Source organism: Mixophyes fleayi, chromosome 2 (genome assembly GCF_038048845.1).
Source record: "Mixophyes fleayi isolate aMixFle1 chromosome 2, aMixFle1.hap1, whole genome shotgun sequence".
NCBI classification, from domain to species: Eukaryota; Metazoa; Chordata; class Amphibia; order Anura; family Limnodynastidae; genus Mixophyes; species Mixophyes fleayi.
The window spans coordinates 15,514,378-15,526,487 of record NC_134403.1 but is presented as its reverse complement, the minus strand read 5'-3'; the positions used below and the strand labels follow the sequence as shown (position 1 = coordinate 15,526,487).

Here is a 12,110-nt window from a genome sequence, read left to right as displayed (position 1 = left end):
TATATATATATATATATATATATATATATATATATATATATATGTATATATATATATATATATATATATATATGTAGATATATATACATATTTATATATATATATATATATATATATATATATATATATATGTATCTACATATATATATATATATATATATATATATATATATATATATATATGTATATATATCTACATATATATATATATATATATGTCTATAAATATATATAAATATATATATATATATATATATATATATATATATATACATATATATATATATATATATATATATATATATATATTTATATATATATCAACAGCCTTTAACTGTGATTTTCTATGTATCTCCTGCTTTCTATTACTCCCCACTGAGCATGTGCTGGAATAAAAAAAATAATGCTTAAAGCAAAAATGTGTGAATAATTTTGATTACTAGGAAGGGCTGTAAATCTGCTCACCGCATACACAGAACTAAACGGAGGAGGTTTCAGAGAAACCACAAGTGTTACTATTGCAAAAACAAACTTAAGCAACGACTGCAAAAATGCTTATCCTGTGTGTTCAGGGAAAAAAACAGACTAAACAAATAATTTATATAATAAGTATATAGTGATTAATGCGTGCAATCATTGTAAGCATTGATATGCAATAATTAATGAACACTAAACCAAAACTTTGATGTTGCTCCAATATCTTGTAGCAGTCACAAATGTATGCAAAAGATCTATGGATGGAGAGACATTGAAGCCCTCAATCCTCCTATGTTCATATGTTTAACTGCATCGTCCATGCTCACATTTCTGTTTTTTTTAAACGAAAGCCCATTTTTGAAGCCCTGTTCCGCATGTGCAAACACCTCTTGCTGATGTCCTCATGCCAAATATTCTTATTGAGCTGAGTGCAAAATACTGTCCTCTGTAATATTCCGTTTTATACTGTATATTAACTTCTTGCTTTGTTTGATCGGAGGTTTACTAACACAATAGAAAAATTGCTGTAGCACTAGCTTTAATTCTGGCAAGTCCCCGTGATGTTTGTATATACAGGCACATAAACTGCCCCTATATAGGAGTATCAAATCAAACTGTTACCATTTAAATTGCTTTTAAACACCATATTTGTTAGCGTAGTGGAGTTTCCTGTTTCAATCTGCTCAACAGTTGCAAGAAAGCAGATAATTAATGGTTTGATTAATGTTTTTAAAATGCAACCCATCTGTTTCACAATTTTAATTTCCAAATATAATTATACTTTTAGCCAGAAAAGTATTTTTTTTCCTTAATCAAGAATATGTATTTTACCACTTTTGCAAAAAAGAATAAAAAAAAATAAACAAACTTATTTTGTGAATAGAATTGCAAAATATTGTTAATACACTGGATTTGCTTTTGTGTATTTTTTGTTATGTTTTTCCATTTTCCTTCATTTTTTTATTTAATGAGCACAAAAACAACTTTTGTGCAATTGCTAATTTGATTTTAATCTTGTACAATTTCAGTTTCAAGAAATATAATGGGATTATTTGAACTGAAGGCAAATTCTGGCATTACCTCTGGCTGAACAATCAACCACAGAAACAAATGCAAAGTGTGAATGTTTCAAAACAGATCATTGCAAAAAAAAATAAGAAATAGTACAGTAAACAATTGGCGATAAAATAAATGTTAGCAGTTGTGAGAACTCACACTAACAGATTGCTAAATTAGAGCTTAACCATTCGTATAAACATATCAGAACTGAAGACGTGCTCTCTGGATGTCGGGGGTAAGCTTTTTCCTGTTGTTAAAAAGTCAGCAACATACTCGATTTATTAATTTAAAGATAAATGATTTGATTGGTAACTGATTTTAATATTTGCAGATCACCTAATTTGTCCAAAAACAAATAATGACACCACAAACCCAAGATTTAGATGGTACAGATTTAGATTTTTTTGCTTAAATTAATTTATTTTCAAATATTAGTATTGATTTAAATTAGCTAAATATACCAATCTGCTAATAATCAACCAGAATTTTCCAACCTGATTGAACAAGTTTTCCAATGACGTGTTCGTCGTCTATTGTCATTCGAGACAAAATATTTTTTAGCCACTTGTTGGAAAATAATTTTGATTGACCAAAACGTGTCTAACGCACTTTGTCATAGTCACAGTGTTACTGTTAGATATAAACCCAATTTATTTATAATCTATTGAGGATTTACTACTACCTTCTAAAATCCAAGTCCCATGCTACAGGACTGAAGATCCCTCAACATTGAAAAGAGGGTAGGATGGAGATGAAGGTTTAGTGATATTGCAGGGTTGAAAAATTCTAATTCCTATTTATTTACATGGCAATTATGTATCAAACAGTCCTATAAATTACACCAGTATTTATCTGCTAGATCTGTTTTAGTTGACTCTTTCAAGACCAGGGTTAGTCTATATTTCTATGACAAACCCTTTTTCCTTGTACAGCACAACATCATTGTAGCTGGTAATTACTTTAATTTGTTAATATACCCCCCCCCCCCAAAAAAAAATAAAAAAATTGTCCACTTATTTATCTAATTATCTCCATTTGTTAAGGGGAAAAAAAAAATCCCATTTTTCCATGGTTACGTTTACAAATCCATGAACATTTCTCTGAAATGTATTCCTCTACTAATCCCGGATAAAGGGTTAATACATATTTGTATTTTATGTGCTGGAACAGAAACAGTTTTTAGGTTTTTTTTTGTTTCTTTTCTTTTAACACGAAAAAGCCTCAGAAAACACTCAAATAGATTGCCCCTAGTCTAATAACTGATATATCCAAAGCAAACCGTATCGATTAGTAAGTAAAATAGCAATTAGTACTAGATCTATGTCAGCACGTGTCTAATATAATATCTTCCCCAAGGTAGCCCACTATGGGACCGGCTCAGATGCCCCCCTGCTCCCATTCCAGCCAGCTCCTGATGGGGTATCTGGGATATAATACACGACACTATCCTGGTTAGTAATAGGATATCCCTGGTGATTTTTATTTTATGCTGATTTAGTTTATTTTCATTTGGGTTTGGTAAAGGTTTATTATTATATTTTAAACAAAGTATCCTACGCTGATCTCCGTATTAAGGCTGCAGTAAAGGCTGGGTGGTTATTGTGAAAGCACAAAAACATCACAAAGCTAAACCAGAATTATCAGGGTATCTTTAAAAATAACAAAAGTCTTTCGTTACCCACATCCTGAATGTGCGCCTTTATAAAATACTAACCATAGCGAGAAAGATAACCACTGACCCTCTCAGTGAGCCCCTCTCTTGTTTGGCTACTAAACTCAGACCACATTGTGTCCTGCGTTTAAACTGCACAAGTGTTTACTTTGGGTGTTTCACTAATCCCCTACCGAGAAGTTATAATAGCAACTTTTCCTGACAACCATAGTGTAAAACACAAACCAGTCGGTAGTTAGTTTTATTTAATATGGTAGGGTGCAATTTGTCAAAACAGAACATAGACTCAAAATCCTTGGTTATCCAGCTCCTAGGTAGACAATTCAAATGTAGACAATATTATTAGGTCGACAATACTATCCCTAAACCTATTCCTAATCCTATCCCTAACCCTCACCCTATCCCGACCCTATCCCTATCCCTGACCCTATCCCTATCATTGACCATAACCCTAACCCTAACCCTAAACCATCCCTATCCCTAACCCTATCCCTATCCCCGACCCAATCCCTATCCCAATCCCTGACCCTATCCCTATCCCAACTCTATCTCTAACCCTATCCCTAATCCTATCCCGAACTCTATCCCTAACCCTAACCCTAATCCTTAACCCTGTCCCTAACCCTATGCCGAACCCTATCCCTATCCCTATCCCAAACTCTATCCCTAACCCTAATCCTTAACCCTATCCCTAACACTATTTCTAATCCTTAATCCTATCCCTAGCACAATGTCGAACCTTATCCCTATCCTAGAAGCAATACCTAACCATATCCCTATCCTGAAATCTATTCCTAACCCTATCCCTATCCCTAACCCTGACCCTATACCTAACCCTGACCCTATGCCTATCCCTAACCCTATCCATAACCTTATCCCTAAACCTGACCCCAACCCTGACCCTATACCTAACCCTGACCCTATGCATATCCCTAACCTTATCCCTAACCCTATCTCTAACCCTGACCCTATCCTTAACCCTATCCCTAACCCTGACCCTATCCCTAACCCTATCCATAACCCTGACCCTATCCCTAACCCTATCCCTGACCCTGTCCCTAACCCTGATCCTGACCTTATGCCTAACCCTGACCCTATCCCTGACCCTATCCCTAATCCTTAACTCTATCCCTACCCCTATGCTTAACCATACTCCTAACCTGACCCCTATCACTACCCCTAACCCTGTCTATATAATAATGTCTACATTTGAATTGTCAGCCAAATGAATGTCTAGCCGTTGGCCGTATACCGTATGACAATCACTGACAATGCTTTATTAAGGACTAACCTGTGTAGGTGTTCATGTAAAATCAATGTGGAGATTCCCAGATTACTGCGATCCATATAGGGCCTATGTCAGTAGGAAAGTGAATCACTATTAATTGGAAACAAGGGCATTAATTATTTAATTACAGCTGATCAACAAACTGATGCATCAAGAGACAAATGCAGACCCATTATGGCAGATATAAGAAGGTTTGGTACATTCTGTTTACTGTGGGGCCGAGAGGATGCTTTTGTGTCTGGAAATTTGCATAGTAACATTATCAGTTAGTTATGAGAGCAATAGTCTACAAAATGGACTAAAAATGCAGAATTGTGCTTAAAAATAACCATAAGAAGTGCAAATTTTGTGTTCAATTTATCACAATTCTATGAATTAAGCTCAAATCAAAAACATGTAATAGATAGTATTATAGTAAGTAGGAAAAAAACAAAACTGCGCAGGATTAACCCTCTGTTACCCCTGATTATCTCTCACTCAGTAACCATTACTCATACTTTACTCTCATTATCATTTACCCCTGAAAGTCTATAAACTGAAAACTGTATAATCAGTTTGAGAAGTAAATAAATGCGTATATTTATTTATACATACAAAGACAGCTACGTATCATTACATATAGAAGAGGAGTCATTGCACATAGACCCTCAGTGTAGTTTGTGCAATGCTGTGAAGTGCGACAGATAAGTATAATATATCAGTATTATCAGTTGTCTCTCCGGCTGTTTCAGAGTCCAGTAAAGTAGGAACAATAGACAGGTGCAGTGACGGTCGCCCAGAGGAGCTGAAAAGACGTCAGTGTTACAGAAAGAACTCACAAATGTCTCTCTTCAGTCTACCGCCTCCGGTGTACGCTGCCCCTGTTTTATACACTGCAGCCGTAATACAAAACAAGGGAAGTGGTTCTGTGCAGTTATCTATGAATGCAGTGTAACAGCAGATACTGAGAATGACACACAGAAGAAGAGGAGTTGTACTGTGCAGTTATCTGTGAGTGCAATGTAAGAGCAGATACTGAGAGTGACACACAGAAGAAGGAAAGTGGTACTGTGCATTTATTTATGACTGCAGAAAAAAAGCAGGTACTGAGAATGATGCACATGAGAAGGGAAGTGGTACTGTGCAGTTATTGATGAATGAAGAATAAAAGCAGATACTGAGAATGACACACAGATTAAGGAAAGTGGTACTGTGTAGCTGTTCATACATAAAAAGTAAAAATACTGAAAATCACATCCAACATAAAGAACATTGTAAGAACAATGGAAGTGGTACTGTGCAGGTGTCCAAATTTACAGAATAAGAATGAATACTAAGAATTACAATCAATAAACAGTGGTAGAGAAGTTGTGCTATGCAGCTGTTCATAAATACAGAATAAGAAAACACACAGGGAATTAGATACAAACACAGCACAAGTTATGTATTTTAACAATGTGTTCAAATGTAATATATATATATATATATATATATATATATATAGTGTTATTAAGACTGTTAATGATTTGATTTTCAAAATCTAAACATTCATCTGGGTCACAGCTCACTGGTAACTCCCATTTCATTTAATTTCAGATTAATAATATTTTACTAGTTCTGTATCGGAGAAACATTTCGCTTCCTTATTAGTTAACTCTTAGATAACTTCCACAATTTAAAATGTTCTATTTGTTACATTATGCATTCTTACAGACCATATACACAAAAAGTTGCAATATAATTACAGGCAGATGTAAATATAAATGGGATAAGAGATGACAGAAAAATAGGTCTGTAGAGTGGTACAATATATTTATTGTATACATAGCAGTTCATTATATATATATATATATATATATATATATAGTATTTAAATATACATATCAATGCTGTGTTTCTCACTTACACATCATTTATAATTGATCATTTGAAGTTTCTAATCAAGATGTACTAATAATCGTAGCTAGTACCGGCTTTGCTGTTGGCTATTAGTGTTAGTTCAGGATTCTATTGCACGTTTTTAGGTCAAATTGTTTGTTATAATGTCACAGTAAAAGTTTGACTAGTGATCACAAGAAAATGAAAACAAACAAACAAACAAACAAAAAAACACAAGAAAAAATGACCTAATTTCAGATAAAGGGTGCCAGGCGAGGTCACTGGGGTTCTGGGGTGTTGGGAGTTACCGGTGTTGATCTGAGAGGGATTGGTTATTTACTGTGTGATTATTGGGTGTGTAACCACAGGAAGGCACACCAAATATGTGTTTGCATCGGAGACGTACATAAACCCCACTTGGCATCTTGTGTTATGTTACAACTCTCTGAAGCTATGGACACGATGGACACTGAGTCTTGGACTTTCGACTACTATTCTCTGGATTCTGAGAATGCGACTGAGGAGCCTTGGACTTTCGACTACTTTCCTCTGGATTATGAGAATGGGACTTGCCAGTTTGAGGAGTTGCCCCACGCCCGCTGGCTTCTACCTACCCTCTACTCTGTCTTTTTCCTCATTGGGCTGACTGGCAACGTGGTGGTGATTGCTGTGGTGTTCAAGCGCAGCTCACGTCGCGCGGACACCTTCATTCTCAACCTCGCGGTCTCTGACCTGCTCTTTGTTATGACGTTGCCTCTGTGGGCATCGGCCCTGGCACAGGGAGGTCAGTGGCCATTCGGGGTTTACCTTTGCAAAGCTAGCGGGTTTGCCATTGCCGTCACCCGTTGCGCCAGTTCTTTACTCATGGCAATCATGAGCGTGGACCGCTATTTTGCCGTGATAAAGGGAACAAAGGTACACCCGCTACGCATACGATCCTGCTCTGTTGGGGCCTGCTGTACAATTTGGGCGTTGTCCATCCTCGTTGGCTTCCCTTCGCTGGTCAGCCGGCATGTTGATAGCGAAAAATTTACCTGTGTGGACTCCGGCACGTCAACTTTCAGTCTAGGATTCAAGATGGCGGTTATTCTGCTAACGTTTGTCTTGCCATTTGCTGTTGTGCTGTTCTGCTACTGTAGAATGGCCAAGTACCTGTGGAACTACTTTGGCAGCTACGTAGGGACGTCGTTGACTTCTGGGAAGCCACGGCGTGGGCACAGGTGGCTACGCATCGTGTCTTGCGTGGTCGGAGCTTACTGCTTCTCTTGGCTTCCATTCAACACTCTCAGTACTGTTTCGGTGATATCTAAATTGGGGGCAGACATACCGTGCCCAGCCTGGCTAGCGATACACCAAGCCATGACTGCCACAGCTGCCCTCGCCTTCGCCAACAGCTGCGCCAACCCCCTGATCTACGCCCTGCTGGACGCCGGCTTCAGACGCCGGGCGCAATCGGCTTTGCCAGGGTTGTTCCGGACTTGTCGTTCAATACTGCCTATTACAGGCTGGAGCGTGCCAACCAACAGTGCCACCTTGGAAAGTACCAGCACTTACACAGGTAACCGATGAACACACCAAACAAGTGCAGCAACAAGAGTCAGCGACATGTAAGAACGCAAAAAACTTTTGGAGATAAATGACTTGGATGAATAGTCTACTAGTATATAATGCGCTACCAATGTACTATATATAGAAGTGTTTTATACACAACTGTATACATTATATATATGTCACACATTGCAAAAAATACATTGCTAGATAGAGATGCACACTATCAAACTGACATAAATACCACTTTTCTTTCTAAAAAACATCCAATAGTAAAAAAACTGTAAATGCACATAGTATTTTCTCTGCAATATCGATGGTAAAAAAAAAAATCTGTTTCTCATGTTTGTTCCATGTTTTTTTGTTAAAGAAAAAAATGTCCGTTTAAGACTGTTTGCATCATTTTCTAGCAAATATTGTTTTTCAAAAATGATGTGAGATTCCTTCCATAGAAAGACGCAGATGTGTAAATATTGTGAATTATTGTTCTAAGTGTTTGGATCTTTCGAAAGCAAATATCAATACCAAGAATGTCACAACTGAGCAGAAATATTTGTAGGGTTCTGTTGCACTATTCATTAATTGCAAACCTTTTAGGGATTAGAAAGTCTTACCAAATACTGTAGTAATATTATTTCATCTGCTGTCACGTTGTAAGCAAAAAGAATGAATGAAAATGAAATAAAGTTACTTTACCTTGTTAACAAAGCGTCAGTTGTTTTCTAAGGTGTTTAGCAGCGAATGGATCTGGTGTGATAAGTAAGAGGAGCAGAGGGGGCTGTGTTGTGTGTACAACGAATCCTGGGATCCCCCCTAGTCCTTCCAGATACACACAGAATGCACCCACTGATAGCTATAGACATTTCCCCCAAAAGATACACCCATGGCACATTTTTAGAAGCCCTGTCCATCCAGCAATTGGGATTTCTGTAGCCCATCCGACCAGGGGCTGACTGCAAAGTTTAGCCAGTGGTGGTGAGATTCGGCTCCGCAGCCGATTGGGAACAGTTTAAAGGGAAAAAATGCAGGTAACCTAGTGACCCAGCCTAAGGTAGCCCACTATGGGACCGTGCCGGAGGGCAGATGCCCCCACAGTTCCCTTGTCCCCCTGCCCCCACTGCCCCCCAGCCCAGCCAGCCCCTGAGCCTGGCTAAAGCAACGCAGTGAAATATTTTTGTAGGAAAACAAAAATGTGTCAAATCTTATCTATAAATATCTATCTATCTAGAAAGAGAGAGAGAGAGAGAGACAGAGAACGGGGGAGAGAGATAGACAGAGAGAGAGAGAGACAGAGACAGAGAATGGGAGAGAGAGATAGACAGAGAGAGAGCAAGAGAGACAGAGACAGAGAATGGGAGAGAGAGATAGACAGAGAGAGAGCAAGAGAGACAGAGACAGAGAATGGGAGAGAGAGATAGACAGAGAGAGACAGAGAATGGGAGAGAGACAGAGAGCGAGAGAGAGAGAGAGAGAGAGAGAGAGAGAAAGAGAGAGAGAGAAAAGGAGAAAGAAAGACAGACAGAGAGAGATCAAGAGAGAGATGAGAGAAAGACAGAGAGAGCGAGAGAGAAAGACAGAGAGAGACAGAGAGAGAGAAAGAAAGAGAGATCGAGAGAGAGACAGAGAGAGAGGAAGAGAGAGCGAGAGAGAGAGAGAGAGTGAAAGAGAGAGAGCAAGAGAGAGACAGAGAGAGAGAAAGAGAGCGCGAGAGATAGAGACAGAGAGCAAGAGAGAGACAGAGAGAGAGAACGAGAGAGAGCGAGAGAGACAGAGTGAAAGAAAGAGAGAAAAACAAAGAGAGAGAAATAGAGAGAGAGAGACAGAGAAAGAGAGAGAGTAAGAGAGAGAGAAAAAGAGAGAGAGGGAGAGAGAGAGAACAAGAGATTCATTATATAGTTTTATATAAAGAGAGGTGAAGAATTGGAGTAAAGATGCAGAGGGGACAGTTGGGTGCTTTGTTATGGAGAATGTAATGCATAGGTATCTAACTTGTGGTACGCTATCTGTTGTGGAACTATAAGTCAAAGAATCAAGGGTGGATCTAGAAAAATTTTCTACCCCGGGCGATTTAGGCCCTGCCCCCTTTCTGACTTCAAAGGCTGCCGGCGGCTGCACACTATGTGCAGGTCCGTTTGGCAGTGACAATGTGCTGCCCGGCTGCTCTGATTGTGTTTTAAACGCAATCAGAGCAGCCGGGCAGCACATTGTCACTGCCGAACGGACCTGCACATATTGTGCAGCCGTCGGCAGCAAGCCCCTGCTAGGGGGGGGGGGGATTGCCCTGATGGCCCCCCCCCTGGATCCGCCACTGCCCAGAATAGCTGGACAGCCACAGGCTTCTGAGATGTATAGTAGCAGTAGCGATGCAGCATTGAAAAGAAGGTAATATTGGGTAAAGAGGTAGAAAGGAAAAGTGATGGATTCTATTCCTAATCGGAGGTGGCTCAGAGAGGACAAGAATCCAGGACGCAGTGTTACCAGGAATGTCCATTTCTGCTGCCTCCATCCACAATCCTAGAGCCCCTGTCCCAGCCACTTGTGAGTCTCTAGCTACAAATTCACACATAGAAAACCCCTTGATGGGCTGAATACCTCCCATCTCAGGCTGGTGAGAACCCGACCTCTGTGTTACACTGATGATTCATCTGTCTGTGGTGTAAGTTCCCCGATTTACTCACTTCTCACTTTGCCACCCAAGTATGGGTAAAACGTCTCCATTCTCACCCTGTGTCTGACCCGAACTTCTTCAGATCATCTCATAGTAAAACCTGTGACCTCAGGAAGGCACCGTGCACTCAGCCCCCACTCACTCTCACTCCCGCTAACTTACAGCACATTATGTATGTATCACATGTGTCAATGCAACATTTCATCTTCCCTCTTATATTATTATATGTTTTATCATACATCGCTGTTCACCATATATTTTATAGATATTTTTCCTTAAACTAGAGCATGACATTGAAACACTAATACTGGAATTATTAGAACAAAACAATAATTTTGTTTTTTATTTGAACAGTGTTTATATATTTTTGTTGCACCAGTGATAATAAACTATATAAACTTCTAGGGATAGATTTGCTAAACTGCGGGTTTGAAAAAGTGGAGATGTTGCCTATAGCAACCAATCAGATTCTAGCTGTCATTTTATAGAATGCACTAAATAAATGATAACTAGGGCCCTGATTCATTAAGGATCTTAACTTAAGAAACTTCTTATTTCAGTCTCCTGGACGAAACCATGTTACAATGCAAGGAGTGCAAATTAGTATTCTGTTTTGCACATAAGTTACTGACTGTTTTTTCATGTAGCACACAAATAACAGTAACATGGTTTTGTCCAGGAGACTTAAATAAAAAGTTTCTTAAATTAAGATCCTTAATGAATCAGGCCCTAGAATCTGATTGGTTGCTATAGGCAACATCTCCTCTTTTTCAAACCCGCTGTAAATCTAGCCCCTACTGTCAACACACAAAAACGCAGGATTAAACCCATATCTAGGCCCATCTTTGATGAACTTCTTTTCAACATGTTGTTTAAAATGAAATACGATGGTTAAAATAGAATAAGTACCCAGAATGGCCACTCAGACAGTCAATATTGATTAATAATTGATTTGAAAGATTATCTTTCAAATGATGAGACTTTTTGACACTGTCTGGACACATTACTTTCATAGTTTACTGATTTATTTAGGGACTCAAAATCTCAACATTTGAATAATGAACTCCAAATGGTCCCTAGGATACCTGGGGTAAGACTTCCCAGTTAAATATTTAGCTTGTACCCCTTATTAGCTATTTCGCGTCAGTAAAATGAAATATGACAAAACTAAAAATGCATTTAAATGGGTTGTACAGTCTTCTGGTATTAAAATAACTCAGGGACAGATTTAAAGAGAGACGGGGGTAGTTTCTGTCTGTAATTGGCTGCATATGATTGGTCGTGAACCAGAAAAGGATGCGTGTGATTGGCCATCAACAAAAATCAATCGAATGCTGCTAGATTTATATATAACCTCTTAATTACTATAAAGTCCAAAAGTTCTGTTTTATTTTCTTCTTATACGATAATATATCCTTTCCCATAGGTAATCATAGTTGCTAAAAAAATTTACCCTAAAATTAATTTTGTTGGGGCTCATCATACACTCTTCTGATATTGCCTTTCCCAAAGAGCTTACATTCTAGTATTTACAGCATAAT

At 38.3% G+C, this 12,110-nt stretch overlaps 1 protein-coding gene across 1 annotated transcript; it reads left to right on the top strand.

Moving 5' to 3' along the window:
- The first annotated feature begins 6,815 nt into the window (after positions 1-6,815).
- On the top strand, positions 6,816-8,173 carry LOC142139788 (putative G-protein coupled receptor 25). Its single transcript, XM_075197658.1, has one exon. It carries the CDS (start codon positions 6,816-6,818, stop codon positions 7,920-7,922), a length of 1,107 nt encoding a protein of 368 aa, XP_075053759.1. The 3' UTR covers positions 7,923-8,173.
- Positions 8,174-12,110: the final 3,937 nt, after the last annotated feature.

Excerpts from the sequence above, each read along its gene's own strand:
- LOC142139788 (XM_075197658.1), top strand. The coding sequence starts at position 6,816 with ATGGACACTGAGTCTTGGACTTTCGACTACTATTCTCTGGATTCTGAG.